This window comes from Acomys russatus, chromosome 15 (genome assembly GCF_903995435.1).
Source record: "Acomys russatus chromosome 15, mAcoRus1.1, whole genome shotgun sequence".
Taxonomy (NCBI): Eukaryota; Metazoa; Chordata; class Mammalia; order Rodentia; family Muridae; genus Acomys; species Acomys russatus.
In genome coordinates this window covers 15,780,682-15,807,619 of record NC_067151.1, presented here as the reverse complement: position 1 = coordinate 15,807,619, position 26,938 = coordinate 15,780,682, and the positions used below count along the sequence as shown (strand labels likewise).

The 26,938-nt window shown below is 41.2% G+C and overlaps 1 protein-coding gene across 1 annotated transcript in view; it reads left to right on the top strand.

The window, feature by feature from the left end:
• The first annotated feature begins 1,224 nt into the window (after positions 1-1,224).
• The window catches only part of Bbs7 (Bardet-Biedl syndrome 7), a 30,995-nt gene continuing 5,281 nt past the window's right edge, over positions 1,225-26,938 (top strand). The window contains exons 1-12 of the mRNA XM_051157755.1: positions 1,225-1,341; positions 1,549-1,724; positions 4,006-4,192; positions 6,299-6,371; positions 7,124-7,240; positions 9,120-9,250; positions 14,504-14,588; positions 15,497-15,599; positions 17,825-18,017; positions 20,359-20,433; positions 22,309-22,374; positions 25,954-26,093. Coding sequence (XP_051013712.1) covers positions 1,225-1,341; positions 1,549-1,724; positions 4,006-4,192; positions 6,299-6,371; positions 7,124-7,240; positions 9,120-9,250; positions 14,504-14,588; positions 15,497-15,599; positions 17,825-18,017; positions 20,359-20,433; positions 22,309-22,374; positions 25,954-26,093 — 1,463 coding nt within the window. The remainder of the gene's footprint in view (positions 1,342-1,548; positions 1,725-4,005; positions 4,193-6,298; positions 6,372-7,123; positions 7,241-9,119; positions 9,251-14,503; positions 14,589-15,496; positions 15,600-17,824; positions 18,018-20,358; positions 20,434-22,308; positions 22,375-25,953; positions 26,094-26,938) is intronic.

The following is a 26,938-nucleotide window of genomic DNA, read 5'->3' as shown; positions in this document are numbered from 1 at the left end:
GGAACAAACACAGATAAGTCAGCTCTTGGCCATTGAAGTTACATACAGTTAGTAAGCTGTGCCAGAAAACTTGATCAAACTCACACACCTTGAGTTTCAGCTGCAGTTCAGTGGTAGAGACTTAGTTACCATGTTCAGGACCTTGAGGTCAGCCCCTAGCACTGCAGAAACAAAGCAAAACACTCCATTTTTGGCAATTTGCTCCGTGTGCCAGATTGTGTATGGGCATGGAAAAAGAAGTACAAACTACAACAGAATATTGATAGAGTAATTTTTTTTTTAATTTTCTATTTTGTTGTTTTACTTTTGCTTATTTATTTTATTTTTGAGACAGGTTTTTATGTAGATGAGGCTGGCCTTGAACTCTTGATCTTTCTGCGTCAGCATCAAAAGTTCAGGGATTATAGGCATGTGCAGTCATGCCTGGTTTAAAACTTCTCTTACTAAATCATTGTTTTTAATGTTACCTTTGTATTAACTTGACTTCTTATGGACATAAACCAATTATTTTGTAAGATAGCAGGATATTTTAAGAATTGTAAAGTAAGTGTATTATCTTGATATATTAACATTTATTAAGATAAATTAAGAGTTTTTTTTTCTTTATAAAGCCTTCTTAAATACATTATTTGACCTTTGGCTGCATTTTTGAAGTGATTTGAGTAAGGACAGTTCTTACAAATAAGGCGTTTAAATATGTGAGAAAAATTTGATGTTTTAAGCAGAATTTCAAGAGAATCATTGATTCTGATTGTTAGTTATTATTCCCTAGATATAATAGCACTTCCTAAAATTTTTAGTCATTAAATTGTTGAGGATCTGAAAGAACTTATTTATGTGATACCAGTACTTACTCTACTAAAATGAATCTAAGAAATAATAGTAAATCAAACTCATCATGTTTACATGAAAACCTTATTTTTAATATATTTTCAGACTAGAATAACTTAGGAGTAAGAGTGATATAATGATATATTTTTGCAAGTTCTTAAATGTGTGTCATAAGCAAAGGTAGGTGTTTTCTTTACTCTTTTCTTCATTCAGTTTGGTGTGATGTTTTGTAATACATGGGGGGGGGGGAACCTCATGAAATCAGTTTACATGGATATATAGTTGAAAATAGAGGACAATATTTAATTAGCTTTTCCAGATAACTGTAAGCTTTGGTGTGTCATTAAGTTTGATGAGGTTTTTGGGTGTTCTTGTGGTGTGTGATCTGAAGGCATGGTGACTCTTAACCACAGCAGTGCAGTTAGCCTCGGAATCGATCTATTGCAGGTGGTCGTTGGAGATCAAGATGGAGTCGTGCTATGCTTTGGCATGAAGAAAGGAGAGGCAGTGGTGAGTGAAGCGGTCTGGGGCAGTAGCTTTTCTGGAAGACTTGCACTACCTGCTGGACACTCCTGCATTAGAGTCTTGTTAAAATAGCGAAGTGGAAAATAAATTGTAACATTTTATAAGTTTAAAATCATAGCTTTTATAGTAAAGGAAGATGTTTGCAGTAAAATAGCTTATCCACTTAACTTTCCCCCTAATTGATTTTTGCAGCCAGTGTTCAAGACTTTACCGGGGCAGAAGATTTCGAGGCTGGAACTGGGAGGGGCTCTTAACACACCTCAGGAGAAAATTTTTGTTGCTGCAGGGTCCGAGATTAGAGGCTTCACAAAGAGAGGAAAACAATTTCTCTCTTTCGAAACAAACCTCACGGAAAGCATTAAAGCTATGTATGTTTTATTCTTTTATGTTTATATATGCTTCTACTTATAACACATTGGGTTGTTGTAAGCCATCTGATTAAATTAGTATACATTAGTAGGCTTTCTGGAAATAAAACTGGCTACAGGTATGCCATTAGTCAGAACCTAGACCCAATACACATTTTTTTATTTTTCATAGATACATAGTAATCATGCGCCTTTATAAGTCACAGAGTGATATTCAGTACACGTGCATGGTGTGTGATGTCAGATCCGAGTCATTAGCATGTTCATCACCTCTCACACAACTTACGTTGGGAACAATCTAAGGCCTCTCTACTAACTGTTCTCAAGTATAAGTTGTATACATTCAGTTTTCACTGTCTGGTTTAGTTATGATTCTGATCACTATCAAGGTGTATGTAAAAAGTCTTTATACACACACACACACACACACACACACACACACACACACCTCTTTAGATACACTGGTTCCTGTCCGTCACGTGTCTTTGGCAGTTCTGGTTTGGGGGTAGCAATCTTATGTTAAAGGGCTGACCAGTGCCTGAATGTGGTGGCTCATGCCTGTAACCCCACACCTGGGAGACTGAGACAGAAGGCCTGTCATGAGTTTGAGGCCAATCTGGGCTGCATGACAAGTTCAAGATCAGTTCAGGCTACAGAGTGAGACCTGATCTTCAAACCAAAAGCCTGGCCTTTAAAGTTCCAGTGAATTGAGTAAAACTAAGTGAAAAAAACGAAGGACTTCCTGGCATGTGAATATTCACAATTAAAAATTTAGATTTTTTCCCCCTATTGAGTGGTGGGGAAGAGGGAAAGAGAAAGAGATAAGTGTGCATTGATTTATGGGTAGAGGTCAGAGGGCAACTTTGTAGAGTGACTCTCTCACTTTTATGTCAGTTCTGGGGAGAAAATTCAGGTCATCAGGATGGCGAGCTCTTTACCTTCTGAGCCATTTTGTCAGCCCTGAAATTTTAGTTTTTGAGCCACAGAGGCTAGAGAGACTTTAAAGTTCATATAGTCCAGTCTCCACCCTGCTAACCCAAACGCTCTTGGGAAGCCTAGCGGTAGACAGCCTGCCTCACACTTGGTAAGCAGAGTAACTAAGAGTGGCTTTTAAATTGCTTCCTCCGCTGTGATACAGCCACGTTGTACAAGTAGCCAGAGGCCCGGGTAGGAAGCTGCCAGCTCACACCATCTCTCTTTACGGTAGACGGTGTTTGTGTGGTGTTCTGTGCGATGCATAGCACTTCTCTTGACTTGTGAGGCCTTTTAAAACTCTGTCTTGGTGAGACAAGAGTTCAACAGCCACAAGGGAAAGCCATCTCAAGTTGTTTTTTAAAAATGTATAATGTGTTTGAAATGCCCTCATAGATGAAGGGTTAGAGACTTGTGTGATTATTAGCTAAACTTTGTTTTAAAAAAACAATTGTAAATGGACTGATTTTCAAGATAACGTTCTAATGAAAACATTCTCACCATTCCTCATTACTTTATTCATGCGAAGCTGACTGTGGAGCTGCCGTCTGTCATGTACAATATGAGCCATTAGTCCTGGTAACATTTGCTATTCAGTTAGAAAAGGGTTAACAACATTCTGTGTAGGGTTGTGAGTTTTGGCGTGCTGATTTGCGTATACAGTTAGAACGGGGCTTGGCAGGTGGTGCACATTAGAAGGTTTCTCTTTTGATACTTTTTTTTTTTTTAATAGACAAATTAGGGGCTGGAGAGATGGCTCAGAGGTTGAGAGTACTGTGTGCTCTTCCAGAGGTCCTGAGTTCAATTCCCAGCAACCACATGGTGGCTCACAACCATCTGTAATGAGATGTTTCCCTCTTCTGAGGGGCAGGCACACATGCAGGCAGAATGCTGTATATATAATAAATAAATAAATCTTTTTAAAAAAAATAAATAATAGACGAATTAACATACACTCCTTAGTTTTTTTTATTTTTCTGAGCTTTTTATTGAGAAGCCTAACTTAGAGTCCTTATTTGCATCTTTTAGAATCAGAAGTGTTGCTTTGTGCCTGTGATCCTACCCTTGGGAGGGACAGGCAGAGGATCCTGATTCCAGGCTGTGAGAGTGAGATCAAGGACAGCCTAGAATGACGCCAGAGCCTGTCTTTAACAGGGTGTGTGTGTGTGTGTGTGTGTGTGTGTGTGTGTAAGAAAATAAGTGGGGGAAGTGAAAAACAGGTATCTATGTAAAATATAAGTAAACCGTTTTCATCTCCTGAGACAGATCCATTAACAAAGTGTGAATGTCTAAATTTGCATGTCCTCAGGTGCATCTCTGGCTCGGACCTCTTTCTCAGTGCAACTTACACCTACAATCATTACTGTGACTGCAAGGACCAACATTATTACCTTTCTGGGGACAAAATCAATGATGTCATCTGCCTTCCCGTGGAAAGGCTATCTCGCGTTACACCGGTGTTGGCCTGCCAGGACAGGGTGCTCCGAGTCTTACAGGTGACGCCCTTTGGGTTTTTATAACTTTCCGTTATTCAGTTAATCATAATGAGTTCCACATACTTAAGGTTACTTTAAATGAATCCTACTTTAAGTATCCTGTGTAAAGTCGAATGTGAGAAAATATGTTTACATTTGCCGACTTATTTATTCATTCAGGCAAGTGTATTGAGATGTTTTGAAAGTTTTTAGAAAATATATAGGGAAGCCACCTTCTGCTTCCCTGTCCCCAATCCTGAATGTGATACACAGCACTATTGTCAACACTTGCCCCACGTTGTTCCTTCGTTGCTTTTCTAGTCCTCAAAAGTTAAAAGGAGAAATTGCGTAGATGAGGTAACAAATAATTTCAATCAATCAATCATTTAATCACAGTATGTAGAATAAAGTGCTCAGTAAATAATTCATTGCATAAATAACAGGTAGAGTGTTTGCCTAAGATGCTTGACACCCAGCATAGCATAGACCCGAGGCTGTGGTACAGGCCTGCCATCGTCTCAGCCCTCAGGGGGTGGAGGCAGGAGAATCAAAGTCAAGACCATCCTTAGCTTTGTTGGGAGCTTGATACCAGCCCAGGATGTTTGAGATCCTATTTCAGAAGCACAAGGCAGGCATGGGCTAGCGTTCAGCCTGGCATTACCTCGCTGGTCTCTCTGTTCTCCTTGGCCTCATAAAGGGCTATCTGTATCCTTATTTATTTAGCAATTAATTTTTTCTAGACAGGCTATTACCATATAGCTTCTGTATGGACCAGAACTGTGTAGACCAGGATAGCCTCAAACTCACAGAGACCCACAAGTCTCTGCTTCCCAAGTGCTAGGATCAAAGGTTTGTGCTATTATGGCTGCCTGTTGTTGAAAATAAGTCAGCAAGGACCTGGGAAAGGAGAAAATGCAGTGTTGTCCTTCTGCCCTTGCTCATTTCTCCTTTTCCTGCCTTTGAGAACACTCTATCCCCTGAGGTTGCCTTTTTTTTTTTCCAGCTTGTGGGTATTCTTTTTTTATTTGTAGATATTATTTTAAATGATTAATAAAGGATAAGCATATGGCTCTTTTCCATGTTCCAAATCTACACTAAAGTCTTGTAAGTGGTATATCCACTGAATTTAAAAAACAAACAAAAAGAAGACAAAAGGATCCAGCTTGTTTTCTTTTTTTTTTCTCTTCTATTTTGCTCTTTCTTCCTTTCTTTCCTTTCTTTTTTTTTTCTTTCTTTTTTTTCTTTTTCTGAGACAGGGATTCTTAGTGTAGCCTTGGCTGCCCTGGACTCCCTTTGTAGACCAGGCTGGCCTTGAACTCACAGCGATCTGCCTGCCTCTACTTACCTAAGTGCTAGGATTAAAGGTGGGTGCCACCATACCTAGCTCCAGCTTTCTGTCTAAGTGATAGATGATTCTGCCTCTTAGCTGGAGTGAGTTTGGGGAATACCAAAAGGCAAAGCCAGAATTTTCTTTAGGAAGTAGCTTTTAGGGTGCTCAGACTATTGACGGTATTTTATGGTGAGTCGTCCAGTTAACATTACAGAAGACAGAAGAAGTCACACTTGGTCCTGGAAAGCTTTGAAAGGCGTTCACCAGTTTTCAGATAAGCCACACAGTAAAAATGAAACTCCACTGTCTAGAAGCCCACTGAGCTGTTTGGTCTTTGAATCTGGTTAATCATGGCTTTTTTCTAATAAAGTTCAAAGTTAAAAAAAAGAAACCGATTAGGAAAATAGAGAATATATTATGCATTATTTTCCTTGTTGTATGTGTATTTCATTTTCAGTGTGTTAGAGATGTGAGATTATTGACAAACATTTATATCCATAGCCTACTTTCTTTCTTTTTTTATTTTATGGTTTTTTGAGATAGGGTTTCTCTGTGTAGCCTTGACTGTCCCGGACTCACTTTGTAGACCACAGCGATCTACCTGCCTCTGCCTCCCAAGTGCTGGGATTAAAGGCGTGCGCCACCACGCCCGGCTTTAGCCTACTTTCTTAAAGCACTTTTATTTTCAATGTTTTTATGAACTCTATATTCAGATATTGATGTTTCCCTTGATTTCCTATGTCCTTTTGATTTTTTTTTTTTCAGTTTCAGTTTTTAAGATTCTTCTTTTCCTTCAGGGATCTACTGTGATGTATGAAATTGAAGTTCCTGGTCCACCCACTGTCCTAGCCCTACATAATCGAGATGGCGGTAATGGCATTTCAGTCTTCCCAGCTGGCTGTGCATGTAAAGATTAAGTAAAAACAGGGAGCAGGATTGAGCGTGTGATCCTGCTCGGTGATGAACTAGTGAATTTCCCCATTTGAAACGGTTGTAGGCAATACGTTTTACTTTGTGACTACATGGTGACCATTTTATTCTAGTTTGTATACTCAAAACAACACAGTATAGAGGAAACGTGTCTGGTCTTCACTGATGAGATCGTTCTTTCAAGATAGTGAGTACGTAGACACGCGCATCTGTCGTTATAGTTTTAGGATCCCGTAGATACTGCCTCAAAGCAGAGGAGTCATGTATCTTGCTTCTAGACACATAAGGACTAGCTTTCTTAGAAAAAAAAAGAAATGCTAGAGAAAGTAATTTTAGTTCAGGAATCTTAAATGAATTAAAAGGTACAGAGTCAACACAGACATGCATCATGGTATACATGGGATCTTTTTTCCTATGTTTTTTTTATTAATTTATTCTTCTGATCTATAAAAAGAAAAGGTACATATGAGTGGTGGTGTCATATGACGTTTTGAGATATATATGTGTGTGTGTGTATATATATATATATATACACATACCAAATATTTTTCCTTTTAAAAATTGCCCCAAATTAAGTTTCTTGTCTTTATGTAATATTTGAAAAATGAGATCTTTTACATTAAAATGTTTTTTTAAAGATGTTAGTATGTTTTGCTTTTGTGTTTGTAATGCTCACTGTGAATTTTAACTAGGTGACTCCGGAGAAGGCCTTCTGTTCGGCACATCAGATGGAAAACTCGGGCTTATTCAGATAACCACAGCGAAACCAATACACAAATGGGAAATTCGAAATGACAAAAAGCGGGGAGGTAGGTTTTCAGTACAGTTCAGGTTATGAAATTTCAGTAATTATTTAATCAAATAGAATATGCAATTTATTTTGTTTTATCTTGTTATATTATTTAGCTTGGTGATTCACAGAGCCATCTCTGACTTACCTGCTGTTTGTTTATGGCATATGTTATACTATAAATGTAAATTTTAAAATAAATGCTAGCCAGGCATGGTGGCACAGGCCTGTAATCCCAGCACTTGAGAGGTGGAGGCAGGTGGATCTCTGTGAGTTTGAGACCAGCCTGGTCTACAAAGTGGAATCTAGAACAGCCAGGGCTACACAGAAGAACCCTGTCTCAAAAAAAGGAAAAAGAAAAAGAAAAGAAATGCTACTTATAGTTTGGGATAGACATATAGGTTAATGTCCATTATCCCAGGTAATCCCACTTTAACTGGGATAGAGAATTAACTGAAATTGGGGATAGAAAGCACACAGTACTAGCTAAGAAAACATTCCTATTTTTTAAAGAGTTTATAAATTTCCAGGAATTTACACCCAACTTGGTAGCTGGTGAGATGGCTATTCATATGTACAGAATATTTGCTCATTTGTTCATTTATTCAATAACAAATACTTGCTGGGGGAGACAAAGACCAAATGAGTGACTGTGTGTGATCCTTCACCTGGCATCTGAAGAGAATACAGTGACTTAGGGTATGGTAGAGTGCTGATGGAATCACCCGGCTTAGACTCAATGATCAGAGAAAGAAAGTGCTTTAGAAAAGGCATGTGTGGGCTAAGAAGATTTGGGGAAAGCATATTACAGAGGAGGAAAAAAGCATTGCCAAGTCCTTGAGACAGAGGCGAGCTTGAGGCTTTGGAGGACAGTGGAAAGACCTGTGTGGCTGAGCAGTTACGTGGCCTGAGGAGACACGGGAGGAGGAGGGCCAAACTGCAGGTCCCTGAAGCCTTGCAAGAGTGAGATTAATTAGAATGCAGTGGGTAGTCCTGGGGGAACTGTATCCGGAAGGTGTGACAAGGTCAAATTCACTAAAAAGAAGCAAGATCAATTTGCATAGGTTTGGGAAGGAATATTCACATTAGAAACATAGAGGCCACTTTGAAAGTTGTTATAGTTACCGTGGTTTGTGATAGCTCTCATGTCCTGGTTCATCCCTGCTGTAATGGAGGCACAAAGAAGAGAAACTCAGTATATATGTGGAGGCAGTGGGCTTGATTCACAGAGCAAAGCGAATGGTATCAGAGGTGTAGCCTAGAGTTGTTTAGTCTGTGTGGCTGAGTGGCGTATTTACTAAAAATGGAGGAAGAAGAGGGTGAACAGTCGTGATGCAGTGGAGTAAAGAATACTGAAGAGCTGAGCTTGGGGAATGAACAGTTTGAGGTGCCCATGTGTACAGGCAGGTGCCAAATTGAACATAAGAGCCTGGGCCTTAGTGAGGGGTCAGAGCGAAAGGGAGTTGCAAACGTGGGTGCATTGCTGTGTAAATTATGTTCAAAGCTTTGACAAAGACACTAGGCTGGGCTTGGTGGCACACGCCTTTTATCCCAGCACTTGGTAGGCAGAGGCAGGTGGATCTCTGAGTTCGAGGCCAGCCTGGTCCACAAAGTGATTCCAGGACAGCCAAGGCTACACAGAGAAACCCTGACTTGGGGTTGGGAGAGAGAAAGAGAGGGGGGGGAGAGGGAGAGGGAGGAATGGAGGAGAGAGAGAGAGAGAGAGAGAGAGAGAGAGAGAGAGAGAGAGAGAGACCCAATTATGTGCAAAGTTGTTCTTTTTCTTTACCCAATTCTGAGATACTATATAAAGTTTTCATAACTATATATGTATATTCTACGGTGTCTGTTGGTTTTCTAACGCCCCACTCGTTCTTCTAACTCTCCCTATCTTATAGGTATCTTGTGTATTGACAGCTTTGATATCATGGGTGATGGGGTTAAAGATTTACTTGTTGGGAGAGATGATGGAATGGTGGAAGTGTATAGTCTTGAGAATGCAAATGAGCCTGTGCTACGATTTGATCAGGTGAGTTAATCTAGAAAGCTTTGTGTAGGGCTAGGGTTGCGGCTCGGGGATGGAGGCCTTGAGAACTGGGTACCAAGCCCCGGCTCTATGCCTAAGACCATAAACCAGATGTAAAGCAAAGCTGTGTACTTACTATTTGTCAGTTATTGTAGAGATGGTTGATGGTTTGAATTTTAGTAAATAAAAAATATATTACAATATTGTTGTTTTTAAAACAAAATGTTGTTATTCTATCCTGATCTGGTGGTGAGGCCTCTAAATCCCAGCAACTCAAGAGACAAATTTAAGGCTTGCCTTGAAGAGTAAATAACTTCAGTGACTCTGTCCCAGAGCAGAAACTAAGAAGGGTCAGGATAAATTCCTTTTTCATTATCACTCTTAAATAGCATATTTAAGCCGAGGGTGGTGGAACACACCTGTAATCCTAGCACTCAGGAGGCAGAGGCAAGTGGATCCCTGTGAGTTCGAGGCCAGCCTGGTCTGCAAAGTGATTCCAGGACACCCAAGGCTACACAGAGAAACCCTGCCTTGAAAAAGAAAACACAAAACAAAACAAGACAAACCATGTTTAATTTCTTAGGTATTAAATATTTTATTCTAGTTTCTATAAGCCATAACAACACAGTATAAGGGAAACATGTTTTGCTTTTACTGATGAGATTGCTGTTTTAAGATAAGAGCGTAGACATGAATGTCACATTGTTAGAATGCCATAGGAATTGCCTCGAAGCAGGGGAGGCATAATATCTTGCTTCTCAACATTTAGGGACCAGCTTTCTTAGCAAAGAAGAAGTACTAGGCAAAGTAATTTTAGTTCAAAAATTGAACTGTAATTATTCTGGCATACATGGGATCTTCTTTCTTTCTTTTTTTTTTTTTTTTTTTTTTTTTTTTTTTTTTTTTTTTTTTGGTGTTTTGAGACAGGGTTTCTCTGTGTAGTGTTGGCTGTTCTAGGCTCATTTTGTAGACCAAGCTGGTCTCGAACTCTCAGAGATCTACCCACCTCTGCTCTCTGAGTGCTGGGATTACAGGCATGTACCACTACACCTGGCTTGTATTTATTTTTTATTAATTATTTTTCTGATATATAAAAACAAAAACTACATATAAATGGTGGAATCATATGATGTTTTGATACATATATGCTAAATATTTTTCTTTTAAATATTCTAAATTACATTTATTTATGAATTTATATATTTATGTTTGTAGAGCAGTGTTTGTGTGTTAAGGTCTAGGTGATCTGCTGAAGAAAGACCCCAAAGCAGTATGCAAAAGCAAAGAGCGTTTTATTCCAGCATGCTGGGATCGCCTCTCTCCTTTAGAGGATAACCTTGAAATGAGCACAGAGGCTCAATTTATAGACAGAGGGATTTGTGACAAACTTGAACTGATTGGTCAGAATTGAGCCAGAGTATACAAGGGGACACAGGATTGGCTGCTTGTTTGGTTACTGGGGACTTTTGAGTCGTTGAGGTTCTGGCTCCTGCTCAGGAGTCGGCCTTTAAGTTGACTGGATGGGGCCAGCTGTGTTCTTTATCAAGGCCATAAAGTAATAAAAACATGGTATCTGGTCATTTTGACCTCTATAAGCTGATTAACTGTCCTTGAGCTGCCCATGAGCTGTGGCTTTTCCAGGATTTGTTAGAAACTTGGCTTAGTTAGTCAGAGTGAAAACCTGAAGCCTGTCATGGAGTTGGTCTAGTCAAGCAAACTGAGGTCTTTGAGGGGTCTGGGGTCCCTGGGGGAGAGTCCCCTCATGTGGTTTGTAGCACACACCACTGCATGCATGTGGCAGGCAGGGCATAGCTTTTGGGTGTTGGTTCTCTCTTTCCATCATGTGGGTCCCACTCAGGTTGTCAGCTTGGCAGCAGGCATCTTTACCCACTGAGCTATGCTGCTAGTCGCTGAATATAATGTTTAAATCGTGTTAAACATATTTCTTTGGAAAAAATACTCAAAATCGTTTCTTGTAACCCTTTGAAATACATGGTACAGAATTGCTATCTACAGTCGCCCTATACATTGGCAAGGACTCTTTTCCTTTTTCTGTCATGATTCACTATCAGACCTTCAACAAATAAGTAAAATTAAATAAATCAAATATCAGAACTTCATAACATAACTATATTGATGCTTGTTCATCAGCTTTTCCTTACTCTTCCCTTCTCTGCTCTTCAGCAGCCACAGTGCCCACCATTCTGTTCTGTTCTTAACTCCTAGGAGATGAGGCCCACACTTGGTGTTGCACGTATGAGTGAGAGCGTGTGTACTATGTCTGATTTGTTTCAATTCTTATGATTTCCAATTCCATCTGTGTTGTTTCCAAATACAGGATTTTATTCCTTTGGTGGCTCTGTAGTATCCTGTTTTGTAGACTGACGTTAGTACTACTGTCTTTGATTACTATTCTGAAATCCAAGAGGGCGGGCTGCTTTGGAGGGTCCAGTTTGTCCTTGGTTCTTAGTGAAAGGAGTATGGCCTTCATGTGGTCACAGTGTCCTGCTGTCAGATCCCAGCACAGCACAGCAGAGTGCCACAAACGCCAGGGCAGTCTGTGTTTGCTTTTTCTTTCTCACAAAGGCCTCAGGACCCAATCCTAAGGCTCTGCCTAAAGACTTTTCTGTTAAATTCTTTTCCAAAAGCCCCTCCCCTAAGCCCTCAGTTGGATTAGTCCATTGACACATTGAAGTCCTCCTGGGTGTGCACATGTTTGGGTTGGGCGTTCAAATCCTAGCTGTGTGATTCCTTCAGGGCTTCCCCAGGCTGCCTCAAGGAGGCGACACTGGCAATGCTCCAATAACCGTGTTCACAAAGTGTGTTACAGATGGGATGCTGTTGAAATTAAGACGTTACGTAGTTAAGCATTTTACAGACTTAGTTCAAATGTGTTCATCTTGCTGTAAAAGCCAACTTGCTAAGAGTCAAGGAATGGCTCAGGCTTCAAGTATATCACGGTAACTGATAGTGCGCTTTTTCTCACCCATCCCTGAGAAATGTTTCCTGGTAGACCTCAGGTCTTTTCTACCTTCTGTCCTGTAGCTCAGTAAGTAACACCATTCGCTTGCACACTCGTGTCTGCAACTAAAAGCTCCTGTCTCCCAAGTGCTTTCTTCTATTTTTCTAATGACAAGGGGACTGATCTCGGAGCTTGTGTCAATAAAAATGAAAACAAACAAACAAAAAACTCCAAGACTACAACCAATATTGAAGTCAATTTATAATTTGGAAAGAAATACAATATTTTATGACCCATTTATTCTGTTATTTTTAAGTGTGTGTGTGTGTGTGCACGTGCACACTGTCACACACTGAGCCATCTCTACATCCCCTTTGTTAGGTTGGTCAGTTACACAATACTAATAGTGATAGACACTTCTGATACCCACAGCACAGACATCTCTCCTCCCTAGTGCTTCATGACCGCAGAAGGCATTTTGAAGAAATTCTTTGATAGTTTTGTATATGTTTTAATCCTATTCGCCCTCTCCAGCTCCTCCCAGATCCATCCTGTCTCTAGCCTCCCAACTTCATGAAGTGTTCTTTTGTTGTTTTTTTAATCCCTCAAGATCATTCTATGCTGCCCAGACATTTGTGGGTGTGTGGTCATCCACTGGAGTCTGCTTAGCTTGCCAGGGCCTGCACTCATAGAGAAAACCGTCTCTCCCAGCAGCCAACAGTTGGCAGTGGCTCCATGGCCAGCGGTGGGGTTGTGTGCCCAGCTCCCCCTCCATGCTGAGGTTGGGTCTGTCTTGGCTTGCACAGGTTTGGGACGTATTATCACAGCCACCTGAGTTCTCAACTGCAGCTGCGCTGCTGTGTCTAGTAGATGTGTCCTTGCCTCTGGCTCTTCGGTACTTTTGGCTGCTTCTTCTGAAATGTTCACGGAGTCTTGGCGGTGGTTTGTGCCCAAGCATCCCACAGTGTCTTATCCTTGGCACCTTGGCCAGTTGTGGGCCCCTGTGAGTCACCATCCGCTGGAAACGGAAGCTCCTCAGATGAGGGTTGAGAGATGTACTGCCCTGTGCGATAAGTCCCTGGGAGTCAGTTTAATGTGTGTCCCACTTAAGCAAGTGTAATAGCTCTGTGACCTGTCTAGCCACAGCTTGGCCCAATAATGGTGCCAGATAAGGGCTTTACAGATGGTAATTTCAATGCATAGTTTTTCATTGTAGATAAATGTAAAACAATTCTATCCTGGCCTGGAGAGATTGCTCAGTGGTTAAGAGCACGTGTGAACAGAGGACCCGAGATTTATTCCCAGCATATGATGGCTCTGAGGCTTCAGGCTTCCTTGGGTATTTGCACTCATGTGCACAATCCCCACCACCCAGACACATACAAATAATAAACACATGCTAAATGAAGTCCATCTAATTATGTTAAAATCATGAGTGTGTTATATTAACGTGGAAGATGTGGGAAAAGTGGAATAAAAATAAAAGTTGAACACATCATGCACACATACACATGTGCACGCACATGCACACACACACACACACACACACACACACACACACAGAGAGAAACTAAAAAATAGTTTCGATTTTTAAGAGGAGGAGCTGACAAGGTGCCACACAAGCAGACTGGTTTCAGTCCCTATAGCCGCAGAAAGAGAAGAAAGCGAGGAATGACTCCGCAGGGCTGTCTTCTGACCTCCACACTCACACTGGAGCCAGCATGCTCACACACTTTCAAAGCTTGAAGGGAAAAAGGAACAATGTAACATTTCCCTTACTTTCAGTTATTTTTACTGATGTTTCTTAATTTCAGTGTCAATGATTGTGTATATAAATTTTTCCTGGTATTTAGATTCACTGGTATGATTTTTAAATGTCATGATGGTTTTATTTTAAAATATTTACATCTTCCATAAGGTTGTGATGAAAATTTTAGAAGTTAACTTAAAAACATTCAATGAAAGCATAGCTTTTTTCATTAGGGAAAAATATTGTATAGACTAGACTAATATTTGCTAGCTGTTTTATTTATATAATTTACCAAACCGCTCTTCTTTATATAAATAGTTTTTTACAAATATACTAGTTATTATGAATCTTCTTTCCTATATTTAAAAATGCTGGAGTTTTCTAGTATTGGTTCAAATTTTTCTCTCCCGGTCTCAGTGTCTGCACATGATGAACACACGCTACATATGTGTTGAGCATCTGGAGACAAGAAGAGGCTTTGTGACTTCTTTTAACATGTCTGAAATGTTTAAATATTAATGAAGTGGATTTACACTTATTTTAGATGTTGTCTGAAAGCATCACATCGATCCAGGGTGGCTGTGTAGGGAAGGATGGCTATGATGAAATCGTGCTGGCCACATATTCAGGTAAGGTAATGCTAATGAGTGGTTGAAGACAAGCAACAAACAAAAATCTAGGTTTAGTAAAGTTCTTTTGACTAATTTTATCACGTTTGTGCATTTGTGTGTGTGCGTGTGTGCATGTGTGTGTGTGCGTGCATGTGTGTGCGTGTGTATATGTGCAGAGAGAGAGAGGTATATGAGATACATGCGTGGCAGGCCTGACAGCTAAGCCGCATCCCCAGATCCACGCCGGGCAGGGAGAGAACCAGTTCCTGAATGTTGTCTGACATCTTTCACACATGTGCCCGGGCATATTTGCCCCTTACTCCCTGCTCCCCGTCCATATGAATGTCATATTAAAAAAAAAAATAGGGAAAAGTAGTTTTATTGCCTCAAATGTATAGGACCCCATACTAGATCTAAAATTTGAATAATATTTTGAAGAGAACTTAGCCTGTCTCTAGTACCTTTAAAATAAAAGTATATTCTTGATTTAAAGAGAAATATTTACTAAAACCAAGACTATGTTTTGACCTAATGCATTTCATATATAAAAAAAACCTTAGAGTTTAAAAAATTCTCACAGTAGTCATGTGAGTGCACATTTCCATGACAATGGTTAGTAACAGCCAGTCCTGATTCGTCAGCTCCTTCTGAATTTACTAAGATGTGCTGACTTATACTATACTTGAAAACTGACATTTTAAGAATTGAAGGATTGTAGCACTTCAAGGAAAAAGTAGTGTCACGAAATGCTTAAATACTTCCTTTCTGGTGTGAATGTTTGTCGGCTTGAATTTTTTGTTCCACTTTCTAAGAAACCTTGGGCTGTTAGGTCATCTGTGGTGGACAAAGGGAGTATAATTACGGGTTCTGCTACCTGCTCTGACCCTCAGTACTAAGTCCCATGTGATGGTAACTTGTCTTTCCAGGCTGGGTGACCGGGCTGACTACAGAGCCCACTCATAAGGAAAGTGGACCAGGAGAAGAACTAAAGCTTAACCAGGAAATGCAGAATAAAATTTCTTCTTTACGGTAACATTTGTACTTGCCCTTCCCTTCTTGTTAATCGTAGGACCACTTGCTCTATTTTATTGGTAGGAATTATGCAGCTCATAAAAGTTTATAGACTTGAGAAAATTAGCAATAAGTGCTGATTGATATTTTTTGAGTTTGAAATTTGCATTCATATGCAACCTTCCCTGTGTATTATTCTTTTTGTCTTTGTTTTGTGTGACAAGGTCTCAAATAGCCCAGGCTGTTCTCTAACTCAGTCTGTAGCTGAGGATTCCCTCGAACTCCTGACCCCTTGCCTCTGCCTCTGAGGTGCTGGATTCAGGTGCGCTCTAGCACACCATCTGGTGCATTAGCCTCTCTTGCTGATCCAGAGCTGCATGTTTTCGTTTGCTTAGCTGTTGGGAGTTAGTATTTTGCTTCTGTCTTCCCAAAGCATGACAAATAAATGAGCAGACGTGACTAGAGTTCTTCATTGACTCTGACGCCAACTGTTCTGATCTGTAAGATCCAGCCCTTGTGATCTGTAACCTTCTCCCTCTGGACCTGAATCATGCTGACCCCCTCAGTGCTGAGATTGTTTTCAACTTGATGTGTTCTGTGAAAAGGTGGCCCTGTGCTCACATACAGTAAGGAAATGGAAGTTGATAAAACTTTCATTGACTGGGCACCCTTGTAGCCCTTGCTAACTTCTTAGGGAAGTGAGAGCTTATTTTTTTTTTCCAGTGGTAGTTGAAGGCTATAGGAACTTTTAAGGCAACAGATGCCACAAGTACCAGCATGCTCTTATTTCTTAAGACCTCTGGGAAATCACTATACAAACCGCATGCCAAGTACTTTCAGGGCACCCTAGCTCCTACAGTAGGAAATAGGGAGATGGCTCGGTAGACAAGCACTTGCCTGGAAACTGAAGTTCAGAGTTCGGGTCCCCAGAACCCACATAAAGAGCTGGGCAGGGTGGCAGCCTACCTGTAACCTCAACACTCAGGAGGCAGAGATGGGGAGTTCTTGGGGCTGCTAGCTAGATAGCAAGACTAGCTGCAGCTTACAAATCCAGGTTCAGTGAGAAACCCTGTCTCTCTCAGTAGTGACCAAGGAAAGCCCTACATCAATTTCTGACCCCCTTACATATGCACACACACTTATGTACTCATATGCAGTGCATCACATGCATGTGAACATGTGTACACACATACTTTTGAACAATACCAAGTAGACTTCGTGCCTGACTCCTCTGTGTGGCACTCAGTGTAATAGCTAGAAGAGACTGTAGGGTTCCTTGGGACTGGAGTCAGCGTTGTGCGCTTCCAGTGATCTTAACAACTGAGCCATCTCTCCAGCCCTCAATGCCTTTGTAACTAGTCTTCCCCGTCTTGGTCATGCTGGAATATAAGCAGTGTTACAGACTTATATTCTTTTGTTCATTCAGCATATGGAATGCTGGGATAAATAAGTAATATTGAATAAATTAATATTTTCCTTTGTTTCTTACATACATCCCATTCAATCCCCTTCTCAGAGTTTTCTCCCTAAATTTGGGCTAGCTAACCTTCTGGTTGTCCCAAGTATAAAATACTCCTTGGCAACATTTGATGGAATTTTAATGGTTCATCACCCTTACCAATTTCAAAATGTTAATATTCTGTAACCTCCTCCTATTTTGTATGTATACCTTAAGGGCCTGTAGGAAGTTATGTTTTCTAGCTTCGTGCTTTTGTTTTTGTCATTAGGTATACTGTGTAGTTTTTGTATTAGTTTCTCTATGATCAGTGCTGTATGCAGCTGCCGCCGTGGTAATGTGTTGGACTTGGTCATTTGCCTTGATACAGCTCTATTAATATGTTAGCCGGGCGTGGTGGCGCACGCCTTTAATCCCAGCACTTGGGAGGCAGAGGCAGGCGGATCTATGTGAGTTCAAGGCCAGCCTGGTCTGCAAAGCAAGTCCAAGACAGCCAGGACTACAAGAGAAACTCAGTCTCAAAAAACCTAATTAACAACAACAGCAACACTGTTATTAGACCAAGCAGATGTCTTAGTTTTTGGATCAACAATTAAGGATGTGGAATCGTTTGGTCAGTCAAGAAGCAAAAATTTCCCATTGGTGTGAAATAGTTCTTCTAGCTCAGCCTCTAAACCTGGCTTCTCAAAACGAAATCTCTCTCTTTTTTTTTTTTTTTTTTTTTTTTGTGCACACTGTAGGGATCTCAAATGTCGGTGTGTGATAAGAATGTGTGTGTTTCCTGCAGGAATGAGTTAGAACACCTGCAGTTTAAGGTACTGCAAGAGAGAGAAAACTACCAACAGTCTTCACAGTCAAGCAAAGCAAAGTCAGCAGTTCCTCCGTTCAGTATAAATGACAAGTTCATGCTGAATAAAGATGATGCCAGCTACAGCCTCATCCTGGAGGTGCGGACTGCAATAGATCACGTCTTAATACAGGTGAGCAGGCTGCCTCGGCTCTCAGTTCTAGGCTAGAGCTGGCTTTTGTTTTGTTTTGCTTTGTTTTGTTTTTACTTTTGCAAAACAGTCACATGCATCTATTATTTATAAACACTTTGAGTTCTTGACAGTAATTTTAAATGTTATAAATCTTCAGTTAGGTAGTCAGTTTGCTTATAGATTATTAAGTTATATCTTTACCTTGTAATATTTACTGTAAATATTAAAAGGCGCACGCCAAAAGATGTGTGAACCTCAGCTTCCAGGAGAAATAGAAAGGACATCAGGATTTCCTTCTTTGACTACTTTCTAGGAGAATCTTTTTGGTTTTTTGTTTGTCTGTTTCCTTGAGACAGTGTTTTTCTCTATGCAACTCTGGCTGTCCTGGAACTCACTCTGTAAAGTAGGCTGCCTCTGCCTACAGAGTGCTGGGATTAAAGGCATGTCCCACCACGAGCAGCAGAGCCTGAAACTCCAGCATCTGCCTGGTGTGGTGGCTTAGCCTGTGACTGCAGCACTCACAAGGCTGGGCGAGGCAGAAGGACTGCTGAAGTCTGAAGCAGCCCGAGCTGTAGTGTGAGACCTTGCCTTAGAAAACAAACAAAGCAGGGAAGGCTTAATATTCAATGCCTTTGTTAAAATGTTTCCTGAATCTCCAGATACTAAGATGGTGGCTTATATTAATCCAGTAGATTCCAGGTAGGCCAGTAGGCAAAATAATCTCAAAGGATGCAATTTAGGGATACTAGTGGGTGAGTCACAACCATTTTTGGTTTTATTTAAGTTGGACTATACCCATGAAATAGAAAAGGACAGATGAGGAACCCATGAAAATGGAGGGTTTCAAACTGGAAGAAGAAAATGTATCTATCTAAAAGATGCAATAAAGAAATCAGAAAAAAAAAAAAAAGAAGAGGAAGAAGAAGAAATCAGATGGCCATGTGGTGGTGGCATACGCCTTTAATCCCAGCACTCTGGGAAGCAGAGGCAGGTGGATTTCCATGAGTTCCAAGCCAGCCTGGACTACAGAGTGAGTCCAGGACAGCCAAGGCTACACAGAGAAACCCTGTCTCACAAAACCAAAAAAGAAAGAAAGAACGGAAGAAAAGAAAGAAAGAAATCAGATTATGTCAGGCACAGTGGCGCATGCCTGTAATCACAGCACTTGCAGGAGGCAGAGGCCGGCAGATCTCTAAGTTCGAGGCTATCCTGGTTTACAAATCGAGTTCAGGGCAGCCAAGGCCACACAGAGAAACCCTGTCTTGGAAAAAAAATTGGAAGAGAGGAAAAGAAATCAGACTATTAATTAAATGGGAGAAACCTTCTTTGTTGTGTTAGTTCGAAGGCTGTCACACTGAACCCTTTCAGGATCTCCAGCCTCACCCAGCACAGGACAGCAGCTTTCTCTTAGGAACGGCTCTGCTGAGGAGGTCACATGCTGTCTGTGTGACAGATGACATACAGGTTAATTTAAAATGAGCTGTCAGCGAGGGAGATGGCTCAGTTGTTAAACTGTTTGCTGTGTGAGCATTAGGACTTGGGGTTCACTCCATGGGTGGCTCTGCATGTTTAGCCCCCTCACTAGACAGAGACAGCAGGTAAACCCCTGGAGCTTTCTGGTCAGCTAGTCTAGCTAACTGGTTTTGTGAGAGACCCTGCCTCAAAAACTAAGATCGAAAATGACCAAGGAAGACACCCACACATGCATCCACAAGCACACACTCATGTACCCACACAGCACACACATGTAGCTGTGTAATCAGAATAACCCATGATTAAAGCCTGTGATCACCTGTTTTTACTAATAAAAACAAAAACAGGAAGATCATTCCTTAAGGAGATTAGAGTGTGTTCTATGATTTCTGATAACCTAAATACTAAAAGAATAGGTGATTATAAAATGTATTCTTTATTGAACTTCCTTTCTAGAAATATAAACCATTAGCTGAGCATGGTAGTGCACTCGGAAGTCTAAGGAGGGTCCCCAGTAAGCCCAGAGCCCCTGGGGAGACCCTTTTTCAAAAAACAAATGGAGAGCCAGGAGTGAGGCACACCTGTCATCCCAGAAATGGAGAGGCGGAGGTGGGCAGATCTCTGTGATCCCAAGGCCAGTCAGCTTGGTCTGTATAGAGAGTTCAAGACCAGCTAGGGGTACATGGTGAGAACATGTCCAAACAACACGAAACAGAGGAGGAAGATTATAAGTAAGTTAAAAGTATTTGCACTCTCAAGTTTGTAGACATATAGGAACCAGAACTAAGGAGAATCCTTAGAGGAAATGTTTTGTGCATACTTAGAGGTTCTTCTTCTGAGCACTTTTGTTTGTAAATATTTGCTATAGAGTGACGTTCCAATAGATCTGCTGGACGTGGACAAGAATTCTGCTGTCGTTAGCTTTAGCAGCTGTGACACAGAGGTGAGTTTAAAAAAAAAAAAAAAGGAACGAAAAGCCTAAAAGCCTTCAAGTCTTGGTTTTTCTTGTAGCGTTTGAGTGAAGGCTGTAAGTGCTGCCAGAGTCTGAAGCTCCTGCTTCCCTCCGTCCCACCCTGGCCTTTCTCTCAGAATCTGCTACTGTCCTCTCCCTGTCCTCGGATGTCCTGACCCTGAGGCCCTGCCCTAGACACCCCACCCCCCCCCCCCAGCCCCGCCCCCAGCCCCGCCCCCAGGTCCTTCCTTGTTCTCTGCTGGCTCGCTCTAGGCGCTCTCATGTCCTGCTGCACAGCTGACTTACCCCTTAGCTGCTCTGCTTCTAGCCCTGGCACTCAGCTCAGGACTGCTGTGTGCTGCCACCGGAGGGGTCTGTAAAGCACAAATGTCACTGAGTTGTTTCTGAAAACCTTTTAAAGGTTCCTGTTTCCTGCTGTGTGGAAGTCTAGCTCGTCATCACCCACACTCTCTCTCTTTCAGTCCTAACCCTCTCCAGCTCACCCCAGGCAGGCCCTGCCTCTCCCTGCGTGCACAGCTGTCCTGCCGAAGAAGTCCTTCAGAGCTTTTTCTGATGATGCTATAGTTTTGCACTAGCACGTATCTCTTCCTTTCCCTGTTCTTTCTAGTACATTCTGGGTTTCTCAGATGCTTACAGAAAGCCTTCATTCAGCAGACTTCTGTTGAGCCCTCACTCTGTGAAACCTCGAGCTCAGTGTGAGGCAGATTTTTAAAGGGAGCAATGGAGGTAGGGTGTATTCATGGTAGAATGCTTGCTTAGCATTCTTAGAGTGAGGTCCTGGAAATGACCCCCAGAACCACCACAGGAAAACAAGAAAAGACATTTAAAACAAAGGTTAAGAAAAAGTTGAAAGCTACATGAAGTATGGGGGTCTTATTTTGTTTATCTACTTACTGTTGGGGCTGGCTGGCCTGAAACCCTCTGTGTAGCCCAGGCTGGCCTCAAACTCAGAGGTCATCTCCCTCTGCCTCCCAGGTGTTGGGATTAAAGGTGTGCACTACCACACCCAGCAGATGAGTTTTTTAAAATATAATCCCATAATAAACATTTTCTTTTTGTTAAGAGAAAAAACTTTAAATCATTCATGTCATTGAGGTAAGCTTTATCGTATATTGTCCATGAGTAAACATAAAAGGCTGCTTATATGAAAACAAATCCAATTAACTGGTCATGGTGGCTCACATCTACAATCCCAGCACTTGGAGGTGGCAGAAGTTCAAGGCCAGGCTTCGCTATGTAGCAGTTACCCTGTATCACCCCTCCCCACTGAAACAATATGTATAATTCTTATTTTATTCTGAATTTGCTCTGCTAGAGTAACGTGGGTGGGAGGGGGGCTGGAATGTAGCTCAGTTGCTAAAGTGCTTGCTTAGCATGAACAAAGCCCACAGTTCCACACCCTGCACCTCCTAAACCTGGCATGGCTGTTCAGGCTTATGAGCTCATAGCTCAGGAGGAAACAGGCAGCTCAGACATTCTCAGTTATGCTTGGTTCCACAGCTAGGCAAATCTAGGATCCATGACACCATCTTAAAAAGCTATTGACCTGTTTTATTTACACCAATGTGGAATTATTTGAAAAATTATTTTATGATAATTTAAAACTTGTTTCCTGGACTGTGGCTTCTTAAGAAATAATGCTTATTGTGGGATTTGAAATATTTTTAAAAGTAGAAAGGCAAACATAGCTATCTTTACTTATCCATCACTTTCAACATTTGGCGTCCTCCTCACCATCTTCTTTGCTGCTCCTAATATTTTATTTTTTAAGCAATTGTTAGTCAAGTAAATAGCAAACAGTATTATTAATGATGTTTTGTTGTTTCTCGATTTTAATTTTTTCAGTCAAGCGACAACTTTCTTCTTGCCACTTACCGGTGCCAGGCAAACACCACCAGGCTGGAGCTCAAGGTAAGACTGTTAGAAATCTCCCTTAGTTTTGGTTTTTAACTATGTGTATTTGTGTTTGTGTATGTATGTGTGTTTGTGTGTGTATATTTTCCTACTGCTTAGATTTTGCTGATTGAATTCTAGTCATTTAATTATAACCTTTATCCAGGCACAGTGACACACACCTTTAACCCTAGTGCTTGGGAGGCCGAGGCAGAAGGTTCTCTGTGGGATCTCATCTCCAGAGTGGGTTCCAGAATAGCCAGGACCACATAAAAGAGAACTTATATAAAAACAAAACAACAACAAAAACAGACAAATAAAAGTGGACAGTTATTACCTTTTATTCTGAAGAAGACTTTAACGTTTTTGTTGTGTTGTATAGTGTCCGCATCAGAACTTAGACCTTCATGCATAGTAGGCAGCTGCTTTACCCCCTGAACTACATCTGCAGCTGTGCAAGTCTTCTTGAGCAATATAACGGTATACTCATTTTAACAATTAAATATTGAGGGTAGCACACACGTGATTACTTGTTTTGTTTTGTTTTTGTTTTTTGGTTTGGTTTGGTTTTTTTTTAGTTTTTGGAGACAGGTTTTCTCTTGTCCTGGCTGTCCTGGACTCGCTTTGTAGACCAGGCTGGCCTCAAACTCAGAGATCTTCCTGCATCTCCCTCCCAAGTGCTGGGATTAAAGGTGTGTGCCACTACCACCCCCGGCTTGATTATTTTTTAAAGTGTGAGGCTTAGATATATTTTTATTTTTACTTTTGTCACACTGCCTAAGATCTGAATTAAGGTCTGTAAACTCCTGTTCCTGGTGTTCCCACAGTCCTGAAGCTCGGAGTTGTTTTGACAAAAGAAGCTGTGCATAGTCCTCCCCACAGTTCTCGGGAGCCCCTGTACAGTCCTCCCACAGTTCTCGGGAGCTCCTGCACAGTCCTCCCACAGTTCTCGGGAGCTCCTGCACAGTCTTCCCCACAGTTCTCGGGAACTCCTGCATAGTCCTCCCCACAGGTCTCGGGAACTCCTGCACAGTCCTCCCCACAGTTCTCGGGAGCTCCTGCACAGCCCTCCCCACAGTTCTCGGGAGCCCCTGCACAGTCCTCCCACAGTTCTCGGGAGCTCCTGCACAGTCCTCCCACAGTTCTCGGGAGCTCCTGCACAGTCCTCCCACAGTTCTCGGGAGCCCCTGCACAGTCCTCCCACAGTTCTCGGGAGCTCCTGCACAGTCCTCCCACAGTTCTTGGGAGCCCCTGCACAGTCCTCCCACAACTCTTGGGCGTTCCTTTTCCCTCTGAACATTTTATTGTGGTATGCATAAGTTACCACTTAGAAATTCTGAATGAAAATTTGAAAAATAAATTATTTATAGAAGAGTATATGTAGACATACTCTGCTGGTGTCCTAATTAAACAGTATCACATAGCACCAAGAAAGATTGTAGCAGTACATTGAAAAGCAGTGTTCCTTTTAAAAAGTTGAACGTAATAATATTAAACTCAAAAAGGAAAGAACGATGCCTGGAAAGAGCCCCAGGAAAACTATGAAAAAGAAAAACGGAAGCCAGGTGAGTTCAAGGCCATCTTGGGTTACACAGTGAGATCCTGGATCAAAGAATGGGGAGGAAGAAGGAGAGATAAAGGGAGGGAAGGAAGGAAGAAAAGAAAGGAAGAGGAAGGAGGAAGGCAAGACGGGACTTGTCATTCCATATGGTAAAGGACACAGTCAAGCAGCGTAGGGAAGCAGTGGGCAGCATCTCTAAGGTGAAGTCAGCCCATTACAAACATTCATTAACTTATTTATTGGTGTTGGCACAACTGGTTCCATCTAGAAAAAAATTAAATGGATTTTTTTTTTTTAATATTGGGGATGGAATGCAGGACCACGTATATGCAAGGAGAGTGCCCTCCAGACCGTGTTTTGTTTTTGCTTGGAGCCGAGGTTGACCAGGCCAGCCTGGAATTCACCTGTACTACAGGCTAGCTTGTGACTTGAGATCTTAAGTCTTCTTAAGCTTCCTGAGTAGTGGGATTTCAGGGCTGAGCCACTGGGCCTCACCATAGTATATGTTTATTTTGTGACATATGTAGTAAATAAATATGTACCTAGTTAATGAAAAATAAGAAAATGTAATTGTCTTCCAGATAATAGATATCAATCAAATATATCTGAATTGTTATGAAGACCACTGAATAAGGGATATACATAGGCCACACATACAAGAAGGAATCAAAATAACTAACAAAAAAGTCGGCCTCATTAAGTAATTATAAGGAACAATTTCTACTTGAGTAACAGTCTGTCAAAAATGATTAAGAAACAGTATCAGTGGGTAACAAGAATAAGGGCACTAGAACTAGTGGAAAAATAATAGTTACAGCCATTTTGAAGAACAGACAATGGTGACGTTTAGGAGGATCTATGTAATAGCAATAAAGTCACAGTAGCACACACACAGATGTGTACGTAGTAAACTGAAGCAGTGTTTGTGGAGGGATTATGGTAGAAACAGGGATCACTCGCTTGTATTGCATTGGAAGTTGCAGCTGTTATAACGGATACATTGCTCTGTCTCTGCTGGTTAGTTTTTCATTACCACAACAGGATATCTGAAAGAAGCATTTTTCCCCCAGGGCAGGGTTCTCTGTGTAGGCTTGACTACCCTGGACTCGCTTTGTAGACCAGGCTGGCCTCGAACTCAGAGATCCACCTGCCTCTGCCTCCCAAGTGCCGGGATTAAAGGAGTGCGCCACCGCCACCAGGCTCTTTCTGTATTCTTATTCATTATCTTTGTTAACATTTTACCTTTCTCCTTTCCACATTTGCAAAGAATTTTGTTTTAAACATTGATTTATATATTTAACATTTAGGTAAAATATATATATATACATTTTTTTTTTCTTCATGTACTGGCAAGATATGAACTAAGATCTGCTACAGAAGTTACTTTTGTGGTACGAGAGCAAGCTGGAGGGCAGGTGAAGAAGGCTGTATACCTCCAGCATCCCTCCAAAATTAAAGCTTCAACTCTCTCCATATCCAACCAGCCATATTCCAAATACCCTGGAAGAATATTCTGGTCCAGGTGTAACTGGATTATAATATGCTTCTCCAGTTCACTTCCTGGAAACATTTGTTTCTGTGAACAGAAACAATTCTGAGAAAATTGAAGTATTCTAATTTAGTTTGAGTTATTTCGAGAATTTACTCTTCTTATTTTTCTATTTGGCAGAAATGCCCAGTTTGGGGGGTTTGCTTTGTTTAACCACTTTTCTTGTGACTCTTTAAGTATAGTGTGCACTGTCCCTGCAGATGCACAGGCACTATTTGACAATGAACATCTTGTCTTAGAATGCATTAGAGTGGTGAATGTGGAACAGTAACAAAGTATATGACTGGAATAACTTGGAGGATGATAAATTTTGTTAAAGACTGCCAAGACCGTTTAAAGTTTTCCTATCCTCCCCCGGCAAAGTACTTGGTAGATGTTTTGTATCCTTCAGAATCTTCCAGGGAAGATTGGATACCTACATGAACATCTGAAAATATATTTATGCTGCTATGCTGCTAACTTTCACATTGTCCTTTTGTATTATCAGATTCGCTCAATTGAAGGCCAGTATGGCACACTTCAGGCATATGTGACTCCAAGAATTGAACCAAAAACCTGTCAGGTCCGCCAGTACCACATCAAACCCCTATCACTCCACCAAAGAACTCACTATATTGACCATGACAGGTAGGGCATGGGAAGGAGCGGTGTGTGTTTAAGATACTATATTATTCAGACAAGCCGGATCTTATTTTTATCTGTTATTCCATCTTATTAACTCTGTGTGTGTGTGTGTGTGTGTGTTTATATGTGTTGTATGTGGGTATGCAGGTGCCATGGTCATATGTGGAGGTCTACTGACAACTTTTCTCTCCACTGTGTGAGTCTCAGGGATTGAACTCAGGTAGTCAGGCTTGGCAGGAAGTGTTTCTACCTGCTGAGCCATCGCGCCAACTTGTATGTGCTTTTGTTTATTTGTTTACTTATTGTTTATATTTTTAAGACTTTTTTACAAAATTTAATATTTTCTTTTTTCCTATTTAGATGATGTTTATTTTATTCTTTGAGGGTTTTTGTTTTGTTTTGTTTTCAAGACAGGATTTCTCTTGTAGTCCTGACTGTCCTTGTGTGCTAGGATTAAAGGCATGCACCACCACACCCGACTGTGAGATTTTTTTGTTTGTTTTGTTTTTTGAGACAGGATTTCTCTGTGAAGCCCTGACTGCCCTGGACTCATTTTGTAGACTAGGCTGGCCTGGAACTCACAGAGATCCTGCCTCTGCCTCCCGAGTGCTGGGATTAAAGGTGTGCACCACCCCTCCCGGCTCTTTGAGAATTGTATACAATATACTTTGGTCATATTTTTCCCATCCCAACTCCCCTCAAATCCTCTCCCACCTCCCTATCCACTCAACTTCATGTGCTTTGTCTTAAAACAACAAGAAGCAGTTTGTCTTGGACAGCTCCTTGGCATGGAGGGCTTCCCTAGTGTGATGGGTTTACCGGGTGCCACTCCATTGAAGAGTGATTTT